Source organism: Polyodon spathula, chromosome 2 (assembly GCF_017654505.1).
Source record: "Polyodon spathula isolate WHYD16114869_AA chromosome 2, ASM1765450v1, whole genome shotgun sequence".
NCBI lineage: Eukaryota > Metazoa > Chordata > Actinopteri > Acipenseriformes > Polyodontidae > Polyodon > Polyodon spathula.
The window spans coordinates 50,758,675-50,786,081 of NC_054535.1; the positions used below are offsets into that span (position 1 = coordinate 50,758,675).

General features: G+C 39.1%; 1 protein-coding gene across 1 annotated transcript; it reads right to left on the minus strand.

Annotated features, from left to right (window-relative positions):
- Positions 1-429: 429 nt before the first annotated feature.
- LOC121297937 (GTP:AMP phosphotransferase AK3, mitochondrial-like) lies at positions 430-26,814 on the minus strand. The gene is made up of 5 exons (XM_041224574.1): positions 26,340-26,814; positions 14,890-15,009; positions 11,344-11,516; positions 9,467-9,585; positions 430-1,357 (listed from the first exon to the last, which is right to left on the minus strand). Exons 1-5 carry the CDS (start codon positions 26,485-26,487, stop codon positions 1,264-1,266), a joined length of 654 nt encoding a protein of 217 aa, XP_041080508.1. The 5' UTR covers positions 26,488-26,814; the 3' UTR covers positions 430-1,263.
- Between the last annotated feature and the right edge of the window lie 593 nt (positions 26,815-27,407).

Here is a 27,407-nt window from a genome sequence, read left to right on the forward strand (position 1 = left end):
TGCAAAATTTGTGGTACAGTACTGATCAACCAGTAATTGAGATGACCCATTGTACAAGGATGCACTTTGCAGTCAAAAGTGTTTGCAAAATTACAGTGAGCAATACAAAATGCAAAGGAAATAAATAACTCAAACAGTTTTATAGTCGACACTAAACAGACTAGTCAAGCTTTTAGCTTATGGGTTTCTTGTGTCACTAAAATAATGCTGGATTTACTTTGTACTGTACCTTTCCATGTGGTAATACGAATAAAATACCAATAAAATAATCAATATTTTATTTAAATACCAATTTAAATAAATTTGAAAAAAAAGCAAATAAACTTGTTTGGTCATAAAACCAAAACTTTTATTTTAATTCTTAAAAACAATTTACAAAGAAATATTTAAGATTACGGAAAAGAAAAGAAAATGTGTCACATATTTAAAAAATAAGCCAAAAAAAAGTGCTTGTCTACAAGCGGACAACAACAACAAGATGGGTTAAAGGTTAAGAACAACCAGGGTACAAGTTAAATACTTACTAAAAAAGAAATGAAAATAAAATTAAAATAAAGTATGATATTTCATTGTTACTTGCCCCCATATGAAGATTGTTCGTCTTGGATTGTGCTAATTTGCTTTCTATTTTCACAACATTAAAATGTGTGTTTTTGTATGCTACTTCTAAATCAACTACTGACTACTGTGCAAGACAAAATATTTAGCAGGTACAGCATCTTTTTGTTTAGTTTAAAGTGTGCATAGTGACATAGGCAGTTGGATTAAAGCTAACACATAACTACAGAAATGTATACTTCAGTTTTCTCTCTGTAAACTTGGCTTAGACAGTGGTTAAGTAATCTCTTTTCAGAATACATTTGTGCTACATTGTATTTATGTAATCAGAAATACATTTTAATACAGCCTGTGGGTGTACATTACTTTTTAATAGCTACTAAGACAGGAATCCTTAAGACATACGTGACTATGACATCAAGCAAAAGACAAAAATCAGTTCTTAAATCAGCAATGTATATTAATATTAATATAATTTTGATCTATATTTTGATCAATTTAAAAGGGAAATGAATGGAAAACAGTAAGTTTCGTTCTAGTTTCAGCCAACACAGGTGAGGACTTGGCCCCATGAAAGAATCTTATTCCCTCAAGCAATGAGTGGTGCCTTTGTGTTTGTTCACACCATGTAGTAATCCTCTCTCTTACTTCTTATTTCATCAGAGCTGCCTGTTTTTTCAAGCTTTGCCAGCTGCAGGCTACTGGTCACCCAGAGGTTTTACTGCAGAGAAAGGTGTGTATGTGAGGCCAGATCTTGTTGGTTTCTGTTCCTGTGAAGGTCTCCAATACCCCTTTGTTCCTGTAGAAAACAAGATTGCATCAAATTACCAATCAACATCCTCCAGTCTTAAAGTTAAAAAGGTTCCGAAAAATATAGCGTTATATATCCCCATGTGTTGCTACAACTGTTTAAATAAGGTACCTGTATTTTCTCTTTTCATTGTTAACATCCTGACAATTTTTTACACTTATAACTTTACTGTCAGTTTCAAAGCTCTTTTCAAAATGGTCGTTCTAGTGTCCTCTAAATCATTACAGGAAGATAAATATATAACATGTGTTCTGGCTTTTGTGTTCCATGCCACATCATGTATCGATTGCTGTTAATTTTGACAATGTGGTTAATAATCTTTACACTATCCGTGCACCAGAGCAGCCATTTTGAAAAGATTTTTGAAACATGGTGTGACAGAGAAAGAATGAATCTTGCTTATCAATCTCCCTCCTGACCTGTGAGGGTGCTGTGTAAAGGGAACAGTGTGCCCTGGACTGGATGGTTTGGCATTCTAGGGAAAGGTGGAAGTTGGCCATCTAGAAAATGGGCAGAGCCACAGCACACCAAGTCATCACCCCAGACGGGCAAAAGGGGATGTGGTAAAGTGAACTGTTCTTTTGTTATGGTTGTGAAAGAGCCGCTGAAGGACTGTAAAGTAACCATCAGTGTTTTGTGTTTGTTTGTTTGTCGTTCTAATTGTACTCGTCTGTCATTGTTAGACGGCTAACACAATCCAGGAGCTGTGGCTAAAGGCCAGCACCAAACCTGGACAGCACTGCACTACTGTTCACTATAAATTGTATTTCACCACTTGCACTTCAGAACTCACTCTGGACTTGTGATCGTGTTTGTGTTCTGTGTGTGTTTATACTTATACTTTATATTTGTTATTTCAGGACTGAACCCTGTGGTTTTAACTGTGCAGTACACGTTGTGTATTGCCAGTTACTATTATTTAAAGTCGCCAAACAACCTGGATTACAAAATAATAAAGGATTGTTTGGGCCGTGAACTTTGCTGTTTGTCATTCATTTCAGCACTGCATCACCTCTTCACGTGCACACTACAAACCACTTTGCCACATGTGGTGTCAGGTGGGATGGACCACACTACACTGTCAGCGATGCTAGAGACGCTGGATGGTAGACGGGAGATAAAGGAGAGTGGAGAGATACACGGCTCTGATTGAGAGGGTCGGGATCACAATGATACTAAGCACTCCAACAGGACCCGTGATGACAGCTCCAAAGGCTCAGGCACAGAAAATGACAGCGGAGGATGACCCAGAAGCTTACCTGGTAGTGTTTGAGTGTGGTCACGGGAGTTCTGGGCTAACCAGCTGGGGCCCTGCTTGATTGGCAGCCTACCAGGCCATGATGGATGCCGACGCTGCTGAGTATGACCTGGTAAAGCAAGCCATTCTCCACCGCTTGAACATTATGGGGGAAACTCCAGGGTACGGTTCAGGAAGTACCAACACTCGGGTGGACACCCAACGATTGTGTGACCACATGGTACGCTAGCTCAGCCCCGCTCAGAAGTCGGGGCTACAGATGGGCAAGGCGATTGTCATCGAGCAGTTCTGCCATGTAGTCGGTGCCAAAATCCAGGCCTGGATACAGCGCCACAAGCCCGACACCCTGGAAGCTGCCGTGAAACTGGCCGAAGATTATGAGGACTCCTTGAGTTCCGCCAGGACCGGTCTACTCACCACTGTTCCTGTACCATGGAGCAGCAGAGTACCGACTCCCCTCCCAGTACTACCACTCCCAGTAACACCACCTCCCTGACCTGGATAGAGATCACCGACCCCAATGGGCAACCTTACCTCCCCATCATGGAGGCAAAGGATGCCCCCCAGCTGGGATAGATTTGCTGCCCCTGCCCCATTGCCATACCAGCAACGGGACAGATACTTAACCTCTCCTTCCTCTGCTCCTCCTATTTGTTTCATGTGCCAATCCATGATGGAGTGTGACGTGGCCATGTGTTATTTGGGATCAGAAGTGGGTAAGCGAAAGGGAAATGGTCGGGAGGGGCCTTGTATGGTTGATGTGGTTCTAGGGTACGTGAAAACCCACAGATTAGTGGACACAGGGTGTGAGCAGACCTTAATTCAAACGGCTCTCTTAGGCAGTATATTGTGGCAGACCCAAGGTCAGGTGGCTATCTCCTGTATCCATGGAGACATGGCGACATACTCCATACTAAAAGTATATTTATCGATGGGACCAATTAAACGTCACCTGGTAGTAGGGATAGCGGAAAGGCTACCACACCCAGTAATTCTGGGCCGGGACTGGCCAAACTATAAGCAATTAGTGAAATTAATGGTAGCCCCAGTTGCACATGTAAACGTGGCAGAAAAAGAGAAAGGGAAACTGAGTGGTGAGATTTTTCTGTTTGTAACTGATATGTTTTCCCACACTTTTCATCCTAGAAAAACAAAAAGGAGGGAGGAAGCATCAATGAGATGAGGCTGGGGTCTGGTGTGAGAATGCTATGATGGTAGCAAACGTCACACAAAGGGGGTTGGCACACAGTGTGACAGAGCGGGTGAGGTTACTGGGCCATCTGGGGCAGAGGCTACTCCAGCCCCTCTCAATATACTGGACATGTAGGACTGGAGTGCAGACCTAGTGTGGGACCAGAAAAAAATTATTCCACACTGGTGCACACTTGGGGGCAGGTCTGGTCTATTGAAGGGAAGGATGTTGAAGACGCTGGGCAGCTAGTATATCCACATTTCATCATAAAAGGGCAACTGTTATATAGGGTGAACCCTGCCAAGGGCACAGGACAGCCTGTAACACAATTAATGATTCCCCAGTCGTATCGGTCCGAGGTCATGAGACTTGCGCATGATATCCCCTTTTCGGGACACCTCAGGGTTGATAAAACTAGGGAACGCATATTGGCTCGATTTTATTGGGTAGGACGTTATAATAATGTGTCAAAATATGTAGCCAGGTGTCCAGACTGCCAGCGAGTAGCGCCGGGTCGGGTTCGCCCTGCCCATTTTGGTCCCACTGCCGATTATTTCTACCCCCTTTGCACATATTGCAATGGACATAGTGGGCCCTTTGCTACCTTCTGATTTCTTGTATATGCATATATTACTGGTGGTAGATTATGCAACACGATACCCAGAAGCAATTCCATAAAAGTCTACAAGTATATCAGCAATCACCAAAGAACTAGTGCAGATTATAGCTAGAGTAGGGATCCCCAAAGAGATACTGACTGATCATGGCACAAACTTCTGTCTCAAAGATTACAGCAAGTATATAAAATTCAAAAAATACGTCCCATTCGAACCTCTGTTTACCATCCACAGACAGACGGTTTGATGGTACATTTCAATCAGACACTAAAGCAGATGCTGAGACGATTTGTAATTCAAGAGCAAAAACATTGAGCAACGCTTCTTCCCTTCCTCCTTTTTTCTGTAAGAGAGATGCCACAGAGTTCGACAGGGTTCTCCCCCTTCTACCTCTTGTACAGCCGACAGCCTCGTGGCATCCTCGAACTGGTGAGAGGAGTGGGAGGAGCACAAAGGCTCATCCAAAAATGTAATGAAGCATGTGCTCCTGCTTCGAGATCACCTAGATTTGGTCGGTCGATTGGCACAGTACAATTTAAAATTGGCTCAGCACTGGCAAGAGCAGCAATACAACAAAAATGCACGGATTTGAATCTTTCGACTAGAGACAAAATACTGCTGCGGTCATATGAGGTGATGTAGCCCATCGCTGGTGTAGGGTCGACTTGTTTTCTTTTTGCGTAAAAACTTTGAATACTGGTCGTTTTTTGGGAGTACTCCAGTGTACTGTGTGTCACTGTTATTCACCACTCACAACCCTGTCACATGTGGTGTCAGAGGACAGATTTTTACAATGGACCCAGCAACTATGACAGCAATGAAGGAGGCGCAAGAGCAGAGGATAGAAGGTATGATGGAGAGGATGACTGCAATGTGCTTGGCGGCCAATCAGCGGAGGGAACCGATGGATGAACCACAGGTGCCACTACCCAAACTCAAGGCGTTAAAAATGTCGGTGGAGGATGATCCCGAGGCACATTTAGTGGCATTCGAAAGGCAGGCAACTGCAGCCAAATGGCCTTAGGATTTGTGGGCTACCCAGTTGGGACCCAATTTGATCGGAGAGGCCCAGGTGGCCTACCAAGCCTTGTCACACAAGGGCGATCTGGATTACACCCTTGTGAAGCAGGCCATACTCCAGTGGCCAGATATCATGGAGGAGACACACCACCGTCGGTTCTGGGAATACCAATGTCCTGCAGAAGTCCAACTCCGTGTGGTAGCTCTGCCTCGACACCCACTTAGTTGTATGCTAAGTGGAAGAGACCATATAAGGTGACACAGGGAACTGGTAACATAAATTATGAAAATTAGACAACCCTATCGCCGAAACAAAACCCCAATTTTTACCATATTAATTAATAAAACCCTGAAAAGAAATGGAGGCTCTGTTTATAGCTAATGACAGTACAGAACAGGACTTTGGGCCCACTGTCAATCCACCAGCTGCAACTAACATTCCGATGGGGGAACAGTTACTTTATGATCAGAAATGTGAATTCTACAAGTTGGTGAAAAAATGTAATGATATTTTCTCTGCCTTACCTGCTAGAACTAATGTTATTAAACATGGTATTATTACTTCAGCAGGTGTTAACCCTTAGCAGTTCATTTATTCAGCGCCTGTCAGGTGTCAGGTCCAATTTATTTTCACACGCGCTGTTTAAAAGTATTTTTTTCACAGTAAAACAGGTTTAAAAGGCACTGCATATCAAAAGGACTGCACTGCATCTCCAGCACTGCCCCACCCCTTGTTGGCTGTATTTATCGTTTTATCACCAAACTACTCAATAATGCGATCCAAATCATTGTTTTATTACTATAACATCTCAAAAAGCTCTGCAAATGTCTGTGATATTCTTTGAGCGCTGGAAGCTGGATGTCTGTGTTATCTCTGTGGTGCAGGGGCTATGTGTATTGCTCAGAGGTGCACCTTTTTTTTCAGTATCTCTCGCCCCCTATCGGTCTCACTCAGCCATTGAAAGGCATAGGACCGCAAAGGGTTAGGGTTCAGGAATGAGCACATCGGATCCCGGAAAGCCACAGGGGTCTTGTTAGCAAGGAGGTAGGGGATGTGCGCGAGCTTGGAGTCATTAAGCGTTCCCGAAGCAAGTGCAGCAGTCCAGTTGTGACGGTGCCCAAGAAGGACGGCTCCACTCGGTTCTGTTCGGACTTTAGAAAGGTCAATGCAATCTCCAAGTTTGATGCATATCCCATGCCCTGAGTGGACAAAGGAGAAGTTAATCTTGACCTTGGACCTGGTGAAGGGATACTGACGAATTCCACTCAGTTTACAAGAGAAAACTGCATTCCCTACCCTAGATGGCTTGTTCCATTTCCTGACAATGCCCTTCGGGCTGCATGGAACCTCAGCCACCTTTCAGAGACTGACAGACCAGGTCCTGGCTCCCCATCATCAGTATTCTGCCGCATATATTGATGATGTCGTGATTCTTAGCTCTACTCGGAAAGAGCATATTTCAGCCATCCTATAGTCTCTAAGGGAGGCAGCGCTAACAGCTAATATAGGCAAGTGTGCATTTGACAAACACGAGACACAATATCTTGACAATATTATGGGTAATGGATGGGTGGAGCCGATCGCCTCCAAAGTCCAGGCGACCCCGAGAACCAAGTCACAGGTGAGATCACTACTGGGGTTAGCCTGCTATTATTGCTGCTTTATCCCAGAGTACGCCACCACTGAAATCGAGAGTGCAGTGTCACGAAGCATTTGACATGATTAAAAAGAGACTCTGCCAAGCTCCTCACGCTCTTTGCTATTATATGTTGGGAGGTTCTTTCTCTCTTGTCACTAATCATGCTTCTTTAAAAGGTAGTTACACATGATGAAGGACAACAAAGCCAGGATAACTTGATGGTATCTAGCGTTGCAGTCCTTCCACTATACAGTGAAGCTTCGTGCGGGTAAGGAGCACCAAAACTCTGATTTTTTTTTTTCAAGGGAGGGGGGACCATTGGGAAATGTAGAGTTGGCCAAGTGTTCCTTCGGCATCACTCTGAGGGGTGAGATGTGTGATAAAGAGAGAAAGAATTGGAGACGTAAAGCTCCCTCCTGGCTAGAAAGGGTGCTGTGTAAGGTAGGTAACACACTTTTCGCATAGATGGGTCGACTCGACAGTGGGCAGAAGCAGGAAGTTGGCCATCTTAGAGGAAGTGCGTAGCTGCAGGTACACGAAACGATTCCCGTGTGATCGGCTGTGGGCCAGGCAGAGAATGGATAAACATGGCGCCAGAGTTGGGCAGTACAAAGGGGACGCAGCTAAGCGAGTATGGCCTTTTGCAGCTGTAGCTGTTTTGTTATGTGTTTGTTGTGTTTTGCAGAGGAGGATTAAGGAGCCAGGGGATGACGCTTTTTAGCCAAGCCTACACACCTGAGCACTGCCTTCACATCACAGCACCAGCACTCGCCATGACCCCGGAGTTTGAAGAGCACAATTTCGTGCACTGGGATTTGGATTGAGGATAATAGTGTTTTTTTGTTCAGGTCTGCAAGTCTGCCGTGTAACACCCCGATACCATCATTGGTAGAAGGGTGGCTATTTTTGTTTATAATTTGTGAATAAAACAGACGTTTTGGGAGAAAAGTACAGTCTGGACATTCATTTTGTTCATAACACCACTCGCCCCATTCACAGGCTGAGACGTAGTGATCAACCGGGACATGTTTTGTTTGTTTTGTAAATGGAATATCGGGAGCTGCTGCCATGGAGCCAGCTCATATCACAACTCACAGCCTCAAAGCACAGCACAGCACAGCACAGCGCTGCAAGGATACTTGTACCACTTCCACCTGAACTGCACAGCATAGGGGATTGTGGCTATTGGAGTGTTGTGTTTGTTTGGGACTGCAAACTCCATTGCTGGTATAGGGAAGATTTGTTTTCTTTTGTTTGTGTAAATAACTTTTAACAAACATGGATCATTTCTGGAGTACTCCAGTGTACTGTGTGTTATTTGTTATTCACCACTCACCACCCTTTTCACAACAACACTTACATTTTTTAACCTTTCTCATGGTTAAAACTGCATGACATGATCTACAGCAAAACATCTCATTTTAACAGCTACTGCTACAATATGAGACTGAATCTTGGGATTTCATTTTAGTTTTGTTCCACTGGAAGGCGATAGGGAAAACATTTGTAACTTTGTATTTTGAATTTCATGGTCACCCCATGTAATAATAAAATAACCTTAACCAACTAGGTTTGATGTAATACATCCTTAGGGTGTTGTCTTTATGGATTAGTACCCAAGCTACACTGAAACAACTAAATACAGTTTTTAAATATAACTACTTCTTAGTAAAAAGCACTGTCCTAAGTCCGCTTTTAAAATCACAAGCTCTATTTATTTAGACAAGTTTAAATTATGCAGTGAGAGTAAAGAGGACATGTAGTTCCATTTAAATAATATATGCAGTAGTTTAGTAGCATAAAAGTACTGTCCTAAATCTGCTCTCAAAATGAGTCACATCTGTTTTAAAGCTTATCTGAACTAACTTAATGAGTTGTGCAGCTGCCTAGAGTTTGGTTGTATCTGGTTTCTAGAAAAGATCTGAGAGGAGTCTGGGTATAAAACATAGAAGCTACCAGCTTCTGAAGTAAATACAGTTCATTAGAATGTGTATTACTTCACTCCGTCCAAAATATGAGCCGAAATTACAATGACAAAATAAATAAGCCTATTTCTGTTCTACTGACAAACATATTTCCCAAGGTGAGAAAAAACTATTCTATTCAGCTACCAATAAAATCTACTGCAGTAAAAAAAAAAAAGTGTGCCAACCTAAAACAAGCTTCCATCAGGCCATTTCCTTAGATTACAAGAAAAAAGAGCTTCAAGGACTCCAGATATACTATTAAATATAATGTATAACTAACAGCAGTATGTCACACAGATCAACATAAGTTACCATGCAGTAGATTGTCACGTGACGTGATGAACAGCCTATCTGGTTTCAACACAAATCCTTCCTTACTAGAATTGTGCAAATGCAAGCTTACCTGTAATACTCAAGGACTGGTCTGGTCTGCGTCTCGTAGGACTTTAACCTCCTTGTGACAGTCTCTGGTTTGTCATCATTCCGCTGTATCAAGGGCTCACCAGTAACGTCATCTAAACCCTATTCCAAGCCAAGACAGAACAAACACATTAACTACTGGTACTTAATGTTAAACGGTTAGTATTTCCCTGTATATGGACTGAATAATGTTCAATGCCAATTGGTTGTTGACAACAACTCAGTTCTGAAAGCTAACAAAAGTCACACTGAGCCTTATCTTATCTCTGTTTGCCTAAAGTCAATAAAAAAATACTTTCTAGTTTTAAATAGGAGCCTTTACCTTGTAGTAGTTGTCCCTTTCCATTTATAAGTCAAGTTTAATTACAAACGTGCACTTAATTCAATGCCCTTCCTCTTCTTGCCTAGCTGAGCTACCCTTCTGATGAATACACTAATAACGTATCTGTAGTAAAGGCACCCTCCCCATTTCAAGACAGTTTAAAAGAATTGGTACATAGAGGCGAGTGTTTATAATCTTGCTGGGGTACACACTACACAACATTGTGTATGTGCATTTTGTCACTTGCAAACGTTATTAAATATGAACATGTTATTTCACAATTTTTTCAGAAGCCAATATCCTTTTCAAGTCAGAGCTGCAAGTGGAAGTGCATGCAGATAGGACTAAGCAGCCTCTGAACTGCCCATTAAAGGGTGATTGTTCCAGGGTAGGGGTGTCCAGTAGTACACTGTACATAAGCTTAAACTAACTTCCAGGGCACCATTACAGGGCTTCAGTAAGTACATCTTAATTAAGCTCTTCAAGTGTCTGTAGCCAAAAAAATTATTCCCAATAAATACCAATAATGTCCTTCCATTTGCTATAGGCCTCAAACGAGCAGTTTCGAACACAATACATGCCTTGATTACACTTGGGCATTTCATCTTGAGAGTGAAACGGTCACTAAAACTGTCAGGAGGTAAGGTGCTGCTTAGGTGAAATGACCTAGAAAGTTAAACATTAACAAACTAAGGCAAACAAACTGAAAAATTTATTGAACCTAGTTTAATATCAGACCACGTATTGAAATGAAAATACAGCACTCCTATTCAAAACTGCAAACATGACACATACACATTAAAAGTCGAAGTACAGACTAGATATGTTTCACGGAATTATTTAATAGATATAGGCTACTCTCAGCTAGCGGTTGGATCTTCAAGGGTTTCTCAGTTGTCTATTTCTTGCACTATAATTCAAAATGTACAGGTACATTTTGCATTTTGAATTAGTTGACTTGCATTTTTCCTGAAAAAACCAAGAAAAATGTGCTATTTATAAAAAATAAAAAATATCCTCAAATTCAGTACAAATTTCAATCAACCTTTACAACCAAAAAAAAGGAAGGCATAAAATTGTCCCCCTTATTTTCATTACTGTCTGGCCACAATAATACAGCAGCACATAAGATTGGTGGGATGCGCTAATTAGTGAATGTGTAATACACCAATAATGCAATGTGCTGATGGGATGAAACACAGAGTTTGATATGCTTCTTTGTAACACTTGCAAGATGCTGCTCTCCAAACTATTAGACAATTGCTTTGTATTGAATTTGAGCATTTTTGGTTTGGAATAAGTTTAAAAATATTAATAAATAGCATACGTCTTTTTTTTTTTTTTTGACAAATGCAAATTAGTTAATTAAATATGAAAAATGTCAACGTGTAAAGCTCAAATTTGAGATCTACAGCAAAAAAATACGTTAGGGACAACTGAGATACCGTTGACAGATGCTACCATTAGTTTGCAGCAGGTATTTCCCTGTCTATAACCACTTTAAGATAAAAAAAAATTGCCAGTTACAGACAACTTACAGGAATTTTGGGAGGGTTGAAGTTGGTGTTGTATACCCTGCCACTTCCTGGGTGGGTCCACCGGGAGGTAAGGCGCTCTTTGATGATCTCGAAAGGCACATTCAAGTTTAGCACAGTGTCTATCTTGTAAACTTTGTCCAGACATTCTGCCTGCGTCACTGTCCGTGGGAAACCTTTCAATGAAAAAGCACCTCAGGTTACTCCTAAGAATAAATATCTGTACATCATCAAGTTTAAGGAGCAACATGAACCAAGCAGTCTGGAGGCATGACCTTTACTTGATTTACTTGAACTGTATTAACTGTTCAGATGAAAAACAACTCCTGAGTTTGAAACCAAATTTCCACCAGGGTATAGGCAAGCCTGCTTTTACCAGCATGAAAACAAATTCCATTCCATACAATGACATCTGCCTAGCTGAGAGTAGGGTGTCTAATCCAATATTATGGAGGGTGTCAAATCCAATATTATGGAGGGTGTCAAATCCAATATTATGGAGGGTGTCAAATCCAATATTACGGAGGGTGTCAAATCCAATATTACGGAGGGTGTCAAATCCAATATTACGGAGGGTGTCAAATCCAATATTATGGAATGACCCACATGGATACATACCACGGATCCCTAAGTTCTGGGTCCATCGCCATTTCACATGGGGAGTGGGTAAATCTCTGATCACAATTCTATATTCTGGAATGGGCCCCCAAAATGTACAACATTACAACCACTAATGTAAGATTAGCTTTATTCTACACAACACAATGCAGATGCTGTCCCATGGTGTAACAGGCCATCCATAACAGACCTGCACAGCGGAGGTCCGTGGGACCACAGACTAGTATTAAAGTAATGACTACTGTGCTAACAACCAGGGGCAACAGGGGGAGTAAGAAAAACTAAGATCCCAAACAGAAAAAACACACATGCTGGGTCATACATTAAGTTAGTGGACAGTCAGCTGACACTTGTGGAAGTTGAAACTAAAAAAAGAGTGCCAAATGAGGTACTTTATACAAAGATTTCCCTTTCAAAAGTTGAATACAGGGCAAACAACTGGGTAGTTTGAAAAGACACAAATTCCAGCTCTAGTCACAATGGACAGTGCTTCTACATCCAAGACAAAGTTCTGATGTTTCAGGAACAATCTCCCCTTTCTATTTTTTTCCTTAGCACCTCTACACAAACCTGATAAATATGCCTCTATACTTTCACCAAACCAAAATGTAGGCATAACACACAGATTAATAAAACACCATTAAAGAAAATAAACATTGCGTAAAAGTAATGCGTTTCAAAAATGTGCCTATAGAGTAATTCAGTAGGAATTATATGATGTCAGGTGGTTGTAGCTGAAACATGCAGTCAAGTCACTAGAATGGATAGCCTTTTGAGAGGTTGGACTTTGATGTAAACAGATGCAATGTTATTAGTGACTCTGCTCCTAGAACTTTGATAATCTGTTTTATGGCTCAACATTCTTCAAAAGGATCTTGTGAAAATGTTGTTTTCCTCTTTGCCAGTCAGTGTTCTTCAATCTCAATCCCTTTCGGAAACCACTTCAATATAATTAATCCAAGGTGGTTATTGGAGGCATAATAAATGGTAGTTAAAGGTGCTATTGCTAGATGGATGTTGGATTTTGTATGCGACCCAGTACCCAGTGAGCCTAAATAGCGAAGATATCTACTAATACCGGTGTCCTGCGGAAAAAGTAGACCAGGGAAAAAGTGAATCACAGTCTAGAATTTAAAGGGGAGGTTCCATTGTTTATAAGGTTTATGCATAGATCACTGAACTAGTGCTACGTCTGGGGAATTAGTAGATTGAGCCCAGGGAATAAGTAGATCGGATATATTTGACAGTATAACGATAGATAAGAGAATGCTGTAATACACATTAACAATAAATACATAATTTAAAATGTTATTGCAACTCAAAGTTTTTGATATTTAATGTGTAAGCAGTAGCTAAGAAAGTGCATTTTTTAAGTATAAATGTACATAAATAAGTAGATCGGACGTATTTGACAGTATAACTATAGATAAAAGAATGCTGTAATATACATTAACAATAAATACTCTAGTTCTTCTAGTCTCTTATTTTCCTTTAAAACTAGGATGGTAATGTTTAGTCTTTGTAAACTGGGACAGTTACCGCTAGGCCTACTGACAAAATAATATAAGCAATACTGTATGATTGTAAGTCATTAGATTATATTACTGTGACAGGGTCTTCCTCGAGTCACGCGTGTGGGTAGACGCTGTTCAAGCATCCAGAGAGACAGAGGTGGCGTTGAAACGCCGGCACAGGCACGCAGGATTTATTAACAAAAACATAAAACGAAAGTAAAATAAAGGCGGTCATGTGACGTTACCAGCGATGGTAACGCACAGAGGACAAATACAGCAAACTGTACAAAAAGTGCAAAATAAAACACAATACCCCAAACTATAACTCAAAAGGTGCCGTGAAAACGGCAGGCCTTGCAGCAGCCCCGAGCAATCTCCCGCGGATGTTTTTAAACTGACAGACACTCGGTCGAGACCTGCCCACGTGCCGATTGAGGACCAGCACAGCCAATCACTTGCTGCCCTTCCCTCAACCAAGCATAGCAGGCAGCAAGTCTCAATCGAGCGCCCGTCTGTAAACAATAATAAAATCAAACTAATCAAGTCCCAAAACGACACAAAATAAGCCCATTCCCACATATAAACCACACCAACACTAATTTACCACTGTGCAGGGCAATCGCACTGCAACAATTACTAAAACATTTTAATTTTGATTAAAGATTGACAACATTTTGACGTGTAAAGCCTTTTATTGATATACTGTAAATAAATCTTTGCAATCACACATCAGCTCAGCCTACAACTAACCAACAACGGCATTTTTAAATACACACCGGCAGAAAAAGTTGACAAACGTTTAACACTTTAGTCTGAGTAAAAAGACATAACTTTGCATCCCACATATTTTACACAGAAAATAAATAAATAAATAAATCCAAGAAAGAGGTATGTGAACACATTACCATACGATCTGGCAAATAAAATGATCAGACAGAAAATGCTGAGTGCAGTTAACTTCCCCTTTAATCAAATAGCAGCCGCACCTTCCTTTTATCTTACTGCGCTTGCAAGATCTACATTTTTCCCCAGTCTACTTTTTCCCTACGACACTGGTAATATCACTTTGGTGTCAACATGTGATGCCATTATTTGTACATCCCCAATATCATTGTCAAGGTAAACCAGCCCTAATTTCATAATGTTATGTTAACTGCTTTTTTGTATTGGGTTCCTATTATCTGGATACCCCCATCCCACATCAAACTAGGTTTTGCATACTTTCTTCCTTATCTCTGTGACACACAGGTGATATTCACAGTTTTGGGCAGTGGGTGGGGGTTTTACATTTCAAACTATAGGTTCTGAGCCCTGTGAATTAATGCAGACTTCAAATGGAATATAAAACCTAAACGACTACAAAGATTAGCAGAATGAACACTGTAAAACAAAACAAAAAATAAACAAACGTTCCTACCATCTAGTAGCGAGCTGCATTGCTCCAGACCCTTCAGGTCATGCAGGATCAGCCGAGTGATGACATCATCTGGCACAAGCTGACCTTGGTCGATGTAAGACTTGACCAGCAGCCCTACTTCTGTGAAGGCAAGCAGAGGCAAGACGGAATCAGTATCACGCCGTTTACAATGGAAATTACAGGAACATGTTAAGTATAACCCAGCAATGCATTTCAAAACAGGCCATTGGGAGAACTGCTTTAATGAGCACTTCTGGGTTATTTATTTGTCAAACAGGCTCCTTACCATTCTGAAATTGTGTCGCCCTTTTCTTCCTTTGTTATTACTGGTCTAATCATTTTCTACTCATATGGTTCATTAAACCACCATACACAATTAGACCAAAGAAGCATAGGAACACAGAAGAACTTATACACACACACATATATATATATATATATATATATATATATATATATATATATATATATATATATATATATATATATATATATATATATATATATATATATGTGTGTGTGTGTGTGTGTGTGTTGTGTGTGTGTATATATATATATATATATATATATATATATATATATATATATATATATATATATATATATATATATATATATATATATATATATATATATATATATATATATATATATATATATATAGATAGATAGATAGATAGATAGATAGATAGATATAGATATAGATATGTGTGTATGTCAGTTCTTCTGTGTTCCTATGCTTCTTTGGTCTAATTGTGTATGGTGGTGTAATGAACCATATGAGTAGAAAATGATAGTAATATCAGTAGTTCATTGTGCCAGGCAGTGTTTGAGAGCCATGCTTCTAAGGAATTTCACTTGAAGGGGATATTTCAAGGTTGTTCTGTTAAGCGCTCCAAATAAGGTTTTGGGTCACTGAGTAATTTACTCTCCAATTTAAACAATATGGGCCCTATTGTCGTACGTGACTAAACTGACAAAAGGCAGGTGTAGTCAGGGCTGGTATAGCCCTGATTTTCATAAATGATTTAACTAATTAGGGGTTTAAGCATCTAAATCATGTATGCTAGTCTAGATGACTAAATTCTCTTTTACAGACAACATTGGATTTACTTGTCAATGTAGGTGTGATTTTGGAAACCTGTAGTCACTAACATACTGATTAACTAAGCAGAATTGTGATGGTTATGAGTAGACAGGGCAAGTTGAGTTCTTTAAGAAAAAAAAGAAACACGAGCAGTGTGCTTTACAATAAATGGCTGCAAACCCTAATACAACTGGAGAGTCTCTCTGGTTTTGGAGGTTGTATAAGTATTGAACACCTGATGCAGTCCTTCACATATAAAACTTCTCGCAGGCAAATTTCAACAGATCCTGTGACCAGTGCTCCAGATAAGATTTTGGGTCTGGGAGTAACTTACCCTCTAATTTGAACACTGATTGTAAAATGTATTTCCAGGGGGTAAAATGCAACATTACCTTGAAGTCATTAGTAATCTCAATAAATACTGTAGAAATGTAATGGTAATGGGGTAGGGATTAAAAAGAGCCTTCCATTTTAACTGCAATGTTATTTTGAACTACTGCGCGTCTGTTCTACAAGGTTGTTTATTGGCTCAGCGCATTTTTTTCGAGGTATCATACTAATTGCAAATTAATTACATTAGTTATATATTAACATTACATTCTTAAACTCAGTGAACATGATAAAACTTCAATATAAAGCCATACAGATAAACATCAATAAGAATGCATTAATAAAAGTTATAAAACAGTTCATTTTATATTATAGGCACCGTTTTCTTAGTGGTTGCCTTTGTTGATGGTTCCAGTTGGATTTGTAGCTGCACTGGGGTGTTTATCCTTCAACCTGTGTAGCTTAGTGGCGCATCCAGTAAAGACACTCCACATGGAGTGGAGGATGTGCCCTATAACCTGGAGATCACAGGTTCAAATCAATGTCATTGCCAACCATGTTCCCCAGTTGGCAGTGCACAATTGGCTGAGCACCGCCAAGGTAGGGAGGGCTTAGGTCAGCAGGGTAATCCACAGTTCACCATGCACCAGCAACCCCTGTGGCTGATAGGGCACCTGCCAGCACTATAGGTCTGATGGCTTCATGTGGCACCACAGTGCAAAAAAAGACAGCTTGGCAGAACCACATTTCATGAGTCACCAGGGGGTTGCAGTGGTGAATCTGGATTAATAACACAATTGGCAATTCTAAATTGGGGAGAAAATAAATAAATAAAATAAATAACCCGTGGAGCTTGTAAATGTGATTAGGGGCAAAGCCAGGGCTTGCCAGAGATTGGATAATGTTTGTTGGTTGTTTTTACTTGTATACCATTTTCCATATTGTTTTCTGGGAGATGCAGTTGTTAGTGGGATTTTTAGGGGATGCAGAAAAACTGCTGCGAAATTGCTACGCAGATTTTTACACATTACATTTAGTGCGTATTTCAGATTTTTTAATGTGTAGAAATGGCATGGTATGCAGCTCATCTGGACAGCTGCCCGTGACCATACAAAAAAGTGTATGGGAGAGCATGTTCAATCCCCGCAATAATATATATATATATATATATATATATATATATATATATATATATATATATATATATATCTCCATTCACACACAGTCCCTTCAGGCACTGAGCCTTATCTTATCTGTAAATAAAATAAACAAGTTTACAGCATGATGTGCTAACATAACTTGAAAGTGTTCTTTATCTTTTTCCGTGGAAACGAGTAGGGAAGTGCTTGTAGTACATTTTTCTGAACGTTTAAACGTTTAAACCATATCTATACACACACACACACACACACACACACACTCTTTATATTACATGCTGATATTGACAGCCCTGGTTAGTAATTTCTACGCAAATAAACCCTAAATAAGAAAATAACGTCTTATCAAAGACTTAAACTACAAAGTAAAAAAAAAAAAACCCCAAAAACCACACATGCACATACATCCAAGTATATACTGAAATGTTTACATTAATGGTTGTAACTGAAGCTGCTAGTGGACATAGAATTATATACTATATACATACTGAACACATTTTTGGATGGATAGTATGTTTTTAGAATAGTGTGCTTCTTAAAGGTTAATTAAACAACAAAAAACAGGAACCTATTCTTTTATAAGTAACTATGCCCACAATTATATGGTTTAATATGACTATATATATATATAAAAATAAAAGATGCGAACATCACCCACTTTACAGCGCTAATGCAAAATGGCTACAGGAAAGTGACAGTGAGTTGTGCTTACAAATGAAAAAAAGTTGGAAATACTTTCACTTCTGGAAAAGGTAATTACCAGGGATAAAATAGCACAATACTTTGGAATTGTAAAGAGCACTGTGACTGATATTAAAATGCCTGCCTCAGAGATTTAAAAGTTTGCAGTCTTTTTTAATAGGGGTGGGATTTTTGAGATCTAGTACTTGAATCAAACGCTACTCTCCTCTACATACTGTACTACTAGTGTCCATAAACTAGTGTCCTGTTGCTAGCAGATAAGTGTTAACAGCAAGCACATTAATACGTTGTTTCAAACTAAATGAACCGGTGGGAATGCAGCCATGAAATGAAGGTGTTTTTCTTAATGGTAATTGTTTCATACTACCAACATGCATGAGGTTCAAGTCCATTTTTTTATGTTTCTCTCTCTTCTCAATTAATTGTAAAAAAAAAAAAAAAAAAAAACCACAGCAAAAAAAAAAATAGACGCACTTACCGGTTGATGAAAAATCCACAAAGTGTACTCTGCCTGAAAACTTTACCTGAGTGAACCACACAAACACTTGAGCAAGATGCAAACATTGTAAAAGAAAAACAATGATCTCCATTTCAAATACAATTGACTACATTTGACCGTGTAACAAGAGCCACGCTGTTTGAAAATGTGTCTAAAGTTGTTTCGTTCACTCCACAACAAAGCAAACCTCTGCACTGAACTCACACCTTGACCATAGATGCATCCTACAAGCCAAAATGTACTTTTCAAACATCAGTTCTCAACATTTCCAAATATACATTAACATATGTCAATATGTATGTTTTAATATTGATTACCATCCGCCCTCATCGGTTTGGGGTTAATTAAAAATTTTAAAACCCTAAAATCTTTTCGCGTTCAGATGGTGTTACCTTGCAAATGACCTCATGGAAATGCAGAAAATGTAATTTTCCCAAAGCCGATCTGAAGAACAGATAGTTTGATCATTGTATTTAAAAGCATATGTCTCCAATACATTTATTAGGCTACCACATTCATGTTTTTTGTATTTATTTAGTATTTTGTATTTCCAAAGTTTGACACAACTGGGACTACCCTGGTGCCCGATTCACAAAAGACCTTGCGATTGCGATGTGCTTACGATGAGGTTACGCGGACGCACTTCGCAGGTGCCGTCGCTTTTGCTCAATCTTGAGATCTGCGACAAGTGAAATCACTAACTCTGTAATCCATTTTAAGGCACTGTGACTGGTTAGGTAAATACACAATGGCTAGGTTGCAAAGGAAAGCTATTTTTTTAAAGATTTTTTTTTTACAATTATTGAAATGGCTGGTCGACGCAAATATGTTTTATTGGCAAGTTTTCTGGAAGATTTAGACTCAAAGAAAAAAGTTGCAGATGATCACTCCCGCAGTAAACTAAACTATTGTGGAGGAGCAAAGAACAGCTGGCTAAATAAGAAAGAAACTGATATATCTAGCGAGCAGAAATAAATTAAAATAAGGGAGATGAAAAAGCTTTATAGTTGATAGAGGAAAACCAAACCTCACTGTCGACAGAGATCTGGAGCGGTATAGAAGTGACAGGCTGTAAGTTGAAGGTCTACACATACATATATAAGGAAAGGCCTTCTTCAGCGGTGTAGTAAAAAATTCAATGCTGGGCAGCAAACATATTTAAAGAAAAAGTTTACTGATCTGTTTAGTTTTGTGTCTACAGAGCTGAAAAGGGGCTTTTGGCTGAAACATATGTAGCCAGCTAAGCAACCTCGCTACCTTTACACTTTTATTAGTCTTTATGTTGAACTGTAGCCGAGATGAACTGAGGAAAGTGCTTTTTGTCTCAGTGATTTGCAGATCTGGCGGGTTGGCCCGATCCGCCCATCTTTCAGATGCTACTATGCCTTTAACAATAAGGACTGACTGCACTTCTAGTAGAAAAGATCACTTACGCATTGCTGGGTGAAAAAAAAAAAAAACTTGTAACTGTATGACAGCTCTGTTACATCTTGACACAACATTTAACCAATCAGAGAGTTGAAGGGGCGGGTTTTGTGTATTAAGCACTTCGAGAGGCTAAAAAGTTTTAAAAAATAACCGATTACTTTCAAAGCAAAAACAGTGACAATGAATGCAGGGTTTTCAAAATAAGCACAATCCACCACCTAATACTATATTTGCACCGACTACTTTATTAAAAATATTAAGATTATTTTGGGGTTTTATCATCATTCAGTCAATTTTGTTGTTGTATACTGTAAGGTGATATAGAGTACATAATAGTTATACATGTGCACCAAAAAAAAAAAAAAAAAAAAAAGCTTATTCCTTTTGTTGTGATATCATAAAAATATGTGCCCAGAGATATTGGGGGTTCATGTATAAACGAGTGCTGGGATATCATCTGAACTCCAGAGGTGCTGGATTATTACACGAAACAGTTATGATGGTGACCAAACATGTGTGAGTATGATTGTGTAAAAAATAAATGGTTAAAATGAACAGTTGCATTAAAAAAATGTAGAAAAGCAAAAAACAAAAAGACATGAATTAACAAGATGCCCTGAAAACTTAACATAAAGAAAACTATTTAAATGAAGCAATACGCTCAATAATTACGCTAAAAAGGAAGTGAAAAGGTTACCTTTTTTTGTGTGAACTCCAATAAACCTACGTTACCTTCTCCAGTCAAATCTCAAGAGTGCCTAAATAAGCAGGGTAATTTACCATAATAAAAAACAGTAATAAAAAAACGTAGAACATAAAACAGAGCAACCAGAGATAGTCAACGAAAGACAACACAATTTTTGTCGTATTATATATTTAAGGTAAGGCAAGTTTATTTTACCGTTAAAAGTGCTCCTGGATATAATGTTCTGCCGCAACGGCTGTACAGAATTCCTGGGGAGAAACCTGTTACTGTACACATTTAATTTTGTTTGTATTATTATTATTAGGCTTCCAAGCTTGGCAAACCTATTGTTTTATTTATTAGGCTTCCGGGATTTTTGGAGAATTTTGGAGAATTTTAAAAAATCTTCTCTGTGGCAAAGTGGTTAATAGTGTGCAGGTGCAGATGATCAAAGAACAGACAGATAATTGTAATCCTGGTGCAAAAGGTTGGTTTTATTTTATTTCTTATGTCCAGTGCCTGACAGCAAAACAAACAGTAAATAATAATGCTGGTAAGTAATACAGAGGCGTGTATTACTTACATTTATAATCCCAGGGCTGGTCCCGAAATAATAGTTCTGTTATTGTATCCCCACATTAAACACCTACTCAAGCCCGTTCAGTGTGTGAATTAGTGATTGTGGTACAATACAGTTTACAGTGATACACGTGAAAGTGCTGATCCGGCTTTGTGCTGGCCCAAGGCGACAGCTCCGGATACGTGTTAGCCGTCTGGTGGTTTATTTCTGCGTCTATCATGGTCCTTCAGGTTCAAACCAAGTGAAGGAACGGAATACGAGTCGTTCCCCCCACCCCCCCCAATATGCTGTTGCCTTTACAATCTGCGGCTGCTACATTGTTTCCCTTCCAGTTCGATACGCTTTTACAACAGAGCCTCACCTTTTTCAAGATTGACCGACTTCCCGACCTGGGGAAAGAACCATCGTGCCAGCCTATCAAAAAAACCTCTGTCCTCGCTTCGTACCCTCACAGGTCAGGAGGGAGATTTACAACAAAGGTTCATTGTATTTCTGTCATATTCATCGAACCGGTTTAGAGCAAAGATCTGAAACTTGTTGCACATACTCCACTCGTGGCCTAGATTTGTTGTTCAAGAGAAGTCAATCGGTCACATTGGTTGGCGGCCATGTTCGATTTGTCAAAAATAACACCCACATTTTTCCAGTTTTTATTGAAATTTAAGCAGTTCAAGTCCAGTGAATAACCTGAAATGGTACAAAGGTAAGCGGTAAACTGCCAGAGGTTAAAAAAAAGTTTAGGTTACCAAAAACTGAAAAATAATGTACATTTCAGAGTTATACAAAAAGGCCTTTTTCAGGGAACAAGTAATGGGTTAACAACTTACAGCTCTTCTGCAGCAATGAAAGTAAATTAAGCCTTGAAAGTTGATGCTAACAGTTCCTACAGGTTTCCCAACTTTTGTTGATTACTTACAAACCCTCTGTCTGTATAAAAGCAGTGTTGGAACAGACTGTGTTACTGCACCCTCTTAAGCATTATTTGGACAGTATTGTACTGCAGGAAATAGTACATTGCTATCATAATGGCAAGAAAAAGGCAATTAACAAAGGAAGACAGACAGACCATTATAACCCTTAAAAGTGTAGGTCTTTCCTTTAGAGAAATTGCAAAGAAAGCCAAGGTGTCAGTGAGTACAGTTTCCTACACCATCAAAAGGTACTTGGAAACTGGAGGAAACTCTGACAGGAAGAGGTCTGGCAGACCCAAAGCCACAACAGAATCAGAAGACAAGTTTCTGAGAGTCAACAGCTTGCGAGATAGGCGGCTCACAGGACAACAGCTTCAAGCACAGCTTAACACTGGTCGAAGTAAGCAAGTCTCAGTTTCAACTGTGAAGAGAAGACTTCGAGCTGCAGGTTTGACAGGTCGAGTGGCAGTAAGAAAGCCACTGCTAAGATGGCAAAATAAGAAAAAGAGGCTTGCCTGGGCCATGAAGCACCACCAGTGGACTACTGAAGACTGGAAGGTCTTATGGACCGATGAATCAGAACTGAAATCTTCGGTTCACCACGCAGGGTTTTTGTACGCCGTCAAGTAGGCGAAAGGATGGTTCCTCGGTGTGTGATACCAACTGTCAAACATGGAGGAGGAAGCGTGATGGTCTGGGGCTGTTTTGCTGGATCCAGAGTCGGCAACTTGCACAGAGTGAATGGCACCCTGAACCAAAACGACAACCACAGCATTTTGCAGCGCCATACAATACTCTCTGGTATATGCCTAGTTGGTCAGGGGTTCATCCTACAGCAAGATAATGACCCAAAACATACCTCCAGGCTATGTCAGAATTACCTTAGCAGAAAAGAACAAGACGGTAGGCTTCAAATCATGGAATGGACAGCACGGTCTCCAGATTTAAACCCCATCGAGCTGGTTTGGGATGAACTGGACAGAAGGGTGAAAGCAAAGCAACCTACAAGTGCAACACATTTGTGGGAACTTCTGCAACAGTGTTGGGAAGAACTTTCCGAACAATATTTGATTTTCATTGTAGAAAGAATGCCACGAGTGTGTTCGGCTGTTATGGCTGCAAAAGGTGGCTACTTTGATGGGTCAAAAATTTAGATTAAATTTTGTTAAACAAAACGATTCCATGATTTATTTTTTATCTCCAATTGTTTATTTGTTCTATGCTTTAATTTCAGAGTACATTGAGACATTAAACTGCGTAAATTTCAATAAAAACTGGAAAAATTTGAGGTGTTCTAAAACTTTTGACCAGTAGTGTACATAATCTTGGCAAGGTTGTCTATCAAGTTTGTTCAAAGCAAGTCGCTACATAAAAAAAAAAAACATGGCTGCCGCAAGCCAATCAAGTTTCAGCTATGGTCAAATTACACATATTTGCACATATTGCAGTGTTTCTCTATGGTACAATGTGGTGGAGTGATGAATCTTCAATGAGTAGTAGAGGACTATGGGAAATTTCGGTCAATGAAAGAATGAAGTTGATTGGTCACATGACTTAGCAGCCATATTGGATTTTCAAAGCCGAATTTTCATATGTCAGTAAAATCAACACCGTTGCAAAAAAACTCACGAAATACCCTCATGGCCTAGATTTACGGTTTTTCAAGAGAAGTCGATTGGTCACATGGTATGGCAGCCATACTGGATTTGTCAAAAATATTCAGACATCTTCTCTGAAACGGTTGTGATGAGTGAAGCAAAACTTTGCATACGTACCCTTAGCAAGGTTGTCTATTAAGTTTCCGTAAAGCAAGTCGCTACGTAAAAAAACATGGCCACCATGAGCCAATCAGAAGTTGCTGCAATAAATTTTTACTATCAAAATGGCTGCCACCAAATTCATCAAAACGCGCCCAAACATCAAACTGCTTCTGTTTGTAAACCGTTTAACTAACCAACTCCTAACTTGGTAGGCATCATCCTGGGTATAATGGAATTCAAATATAGCAAAATGGTGTTCTTTTGTAAAACAAGATGGTCGTCAGACCTATGTTTCATTCTTAAATTTAAAAGCGCTTCAGTTGAACACTGTTTAGTTGATTAACTCCAAAGATGACAAGTATCATCCCTGTCTCAATACAATTGATTTTTTCAAAAATGGTGTTTCTGCCTAAACTAATACGGCCACCTGACGCATTTCTTTAAAACCCTTTCAAAATCTTCAGTCAAAAGTAAAACTGGCTTATAGCTCCTTACAAAGTGCAAATAGGTTAATGGTTACTATGGAACACATATAGGAAACCATATGTGCTCTATCCAAAAATCACTTTGCCTGTGACCTTTGACCTATCTAAGGTCAAATGTAAACTAGCTTATAACTCCTTACAGTGCACATAGGGTTATGGTTACTATACAACACATTTAGGAACCAACATATGCTCTATTCAAAAATTACCTTGATCGTGACCTTTAACCTCTCCTTAAGGTTAAATGTAAAACTAGCTTATAAATCCTTACAGTGTGTAGAGAGGGTCAAGGTTACTATGGTGTTTAAAGCATCGTGAGATAATGAGCTAATGCAGTATTTTGAATTGAAACCGCACCATAAAGCTGATCTGTTGCTGACACTTCTGCTGCAATGCTAGTTTGCAAAAATTTCCAACTGGTACTGAGCTTGGAAGCCGTAAAACTGCCTGGCAGGTGTAGTTATTATTATTATTATTATTATTATTATTATTATTATTATTATTATTATTATTATTGTAATCATTGCTGCACTGCATAATCACTAGTTTAAAGCAATGCAATCTGCCCACTAATGCTATTATCATACTGAATAAATCGGTGCTTTTATTATACGATTTTACTTAGTAAATAAACTGTGTTTGTTTTTACAACTTGACCGGGCCTCAGTTACTGTTATTTTTCACCTACATAACTTGGGGTTACACGTCATTAAATAAACAATGTTTTGTAATTATTTAAACCTTTTGTAAACTGTTATATCCAAAAACTATAATAATATTTTTTTTTATGTATTCTGCAGTTATACCTCCATTTCAGCCCTATATATATATATATGTATGTGTGGGGGTGGGGGTGTAAGATACAGAGACAAGTTTATATTGTCATCAGAATGTTATACCCGAGAAATCGTTCAATACAGTGTACAGTACCACAGCGAGCTAATATGAGCGCCACGGTATGTCCTAATGCAGGATCTGCGATTCAAATTGCTACAGTTCAATCGCAGGTTTCTGGTGAAAATCGGCGATGTCGCAGCCCAGGTATGAACCCCCCAAATTTTTTTTGTGCGCTGCAAATCCCTTTTGTGAAACGGGCCCCTGCCCTTATGCCCCAAAATTGCCCTTTTTCTCAGTCATGTGATGCTTGAAAAGTGCCCTTTTTTTCTCAATGAGTCCTTGCCCTTTTAATGTCCTCTGCACGGTAGTGTTCAGTTTCATACAATATTAATAAACATACATTTAACTTATGTTCATCCACAACTTTAAACACGGAATTGTACAATTCTACCTATTGACCATGGTTATTTAGTTTTCATTTCTTTGTGCAAAGGCGAGACCTATGATTTTAAATACAGTTATCAAACCATCCGACTTACATTTCAAAAGCGGATCTTTTTAAGATCGTCTTCGTGTAAAGATGTGCATTTTTTTTTTGCAGCAACCCAAGCCGAAGACGAAAAGATCTCGGTGTTCTAAAAATGTACATTTGCTGACAATACAACAACCGTCAGTAAATGAGATGCACTCATCATAATATTGCAATTCGAGACGAGTCACACTTTCTTAGGACTGTTATGCAATCCGAGTGCTTGGGTAGATACAACATGAAAGTATAATTTATTCCAACAGCATGCACATTCAGTTTCTTTCAATGAGTTCATGTTTTTCATTCGTGCAATGTTGCTGACAGGGTATAAGTGAACCAAGTATTGTCAGATGACCCAAAAGCAGTTAACTGTAATTAATATGATACATTTGTTTGTATTTATCGGTTTTAACTAAGCAAGATTCAAGTGAGAACTAAACTTCCCTCCGTCACATCGTACCTGTTTTTGCTTTCATGTTGGTCCTCAAAACGTCCCCACTGGAAAGGTGTTTCATTCCAAAACTTTTCACAATCCGCTCAGACACCGTGCCTTTCCCAGAGCCCGGGGGTCCCATGATGACAGCACGAAATATGACACGTAAAACCATGATGTTTAAATTAAGATAATTAAATTGTGCGTTCCCTTCAGATTGTAGAGCAGTGGCTTCTGTCTCGGACTGAATCGGATGTGTTCGAATGCTGACTACGCCGCCGAAGGAGGAGGAGGAGGAGGAGGAGGAGGAGGAGGATAAAGCTAATTTGCATTCCAAGAAGGGGCAGTGCTGCAGTCTGGTCAGTCAGCAGAACTCATTATCAAAAGTATTCATTTTTCAGAGACGGGTGGAGCGTGTAAAAAAACTCAACATTTTCCACAATAGAAAACAAAAATTATTTTTGGTTCGTTTAGTACAGCAAACGAGTTTGTACTGTATTATATTGTCGCAGCATGCAAAAAAATATTTATTAAATAAATAAATAAATAAAAAATAAATAAATAAAAAGAAAGAGTAAAAATAATTTTTAAAAAGTTTTGCCAAATGCATCTTTTGCATGTCACTCGAAAATCTTCGTTATCAGATTGATGGAAATGCAATTGCAAACAATACAAAAATGGCTCGTTCGGTGGGTAACATTGTAACAGGCGTGTGTAACAGTTTCAGGAAACACTTATTCAGACCAACAGTTTTTGGTTCCTACTCTCTTTATTATGTTCTTGTATCACTTCGACGTTACATTTGAAAACTAGTAATGTTTTTATAGTTGATATTTATAAGACATCACGAGGTTCCGCAAAATCAATTGACCTCCCTTGAAATTGCTCAAAATTCAATATAAATTGCATACTCTTCTAGTGATAAACACATCATCAGTATTTGTGATTGATCTGCACACGAATACTATATATATATATATAATATATATAATATATTATATATATATATATAATATTATATATATATATATATGATCTAGTATATAAATTAATAGGATTTCCATGACAAGATTGTATCACATTTATCATTCCTAA

Bases quoted from the DNA above. Each gene is read 5' to 3' on its own strand.
- LOC121297937 (XM_041224574.1), bottom strand. From the start codon at position 26,487: ATGGTTTTACGTGTCATATTTCGTGCTGTCATCATGGGACCCCCGGGC. The intron at 11,517-14,889 runs GTAGGAACGTTT...TTTCATTGAAAG, and splicing joins ATGCAGCTCGCTACTAGATG to GTTTCCCACGGACAGTGACG. The intron at 1,358-9,466 runs GTAAGCTTGCAT...TGTTTTCTACAG, and splicing joins CCAGTCCTTGAGTATTACAG to GAACAAAGGGGTATTGGAGA.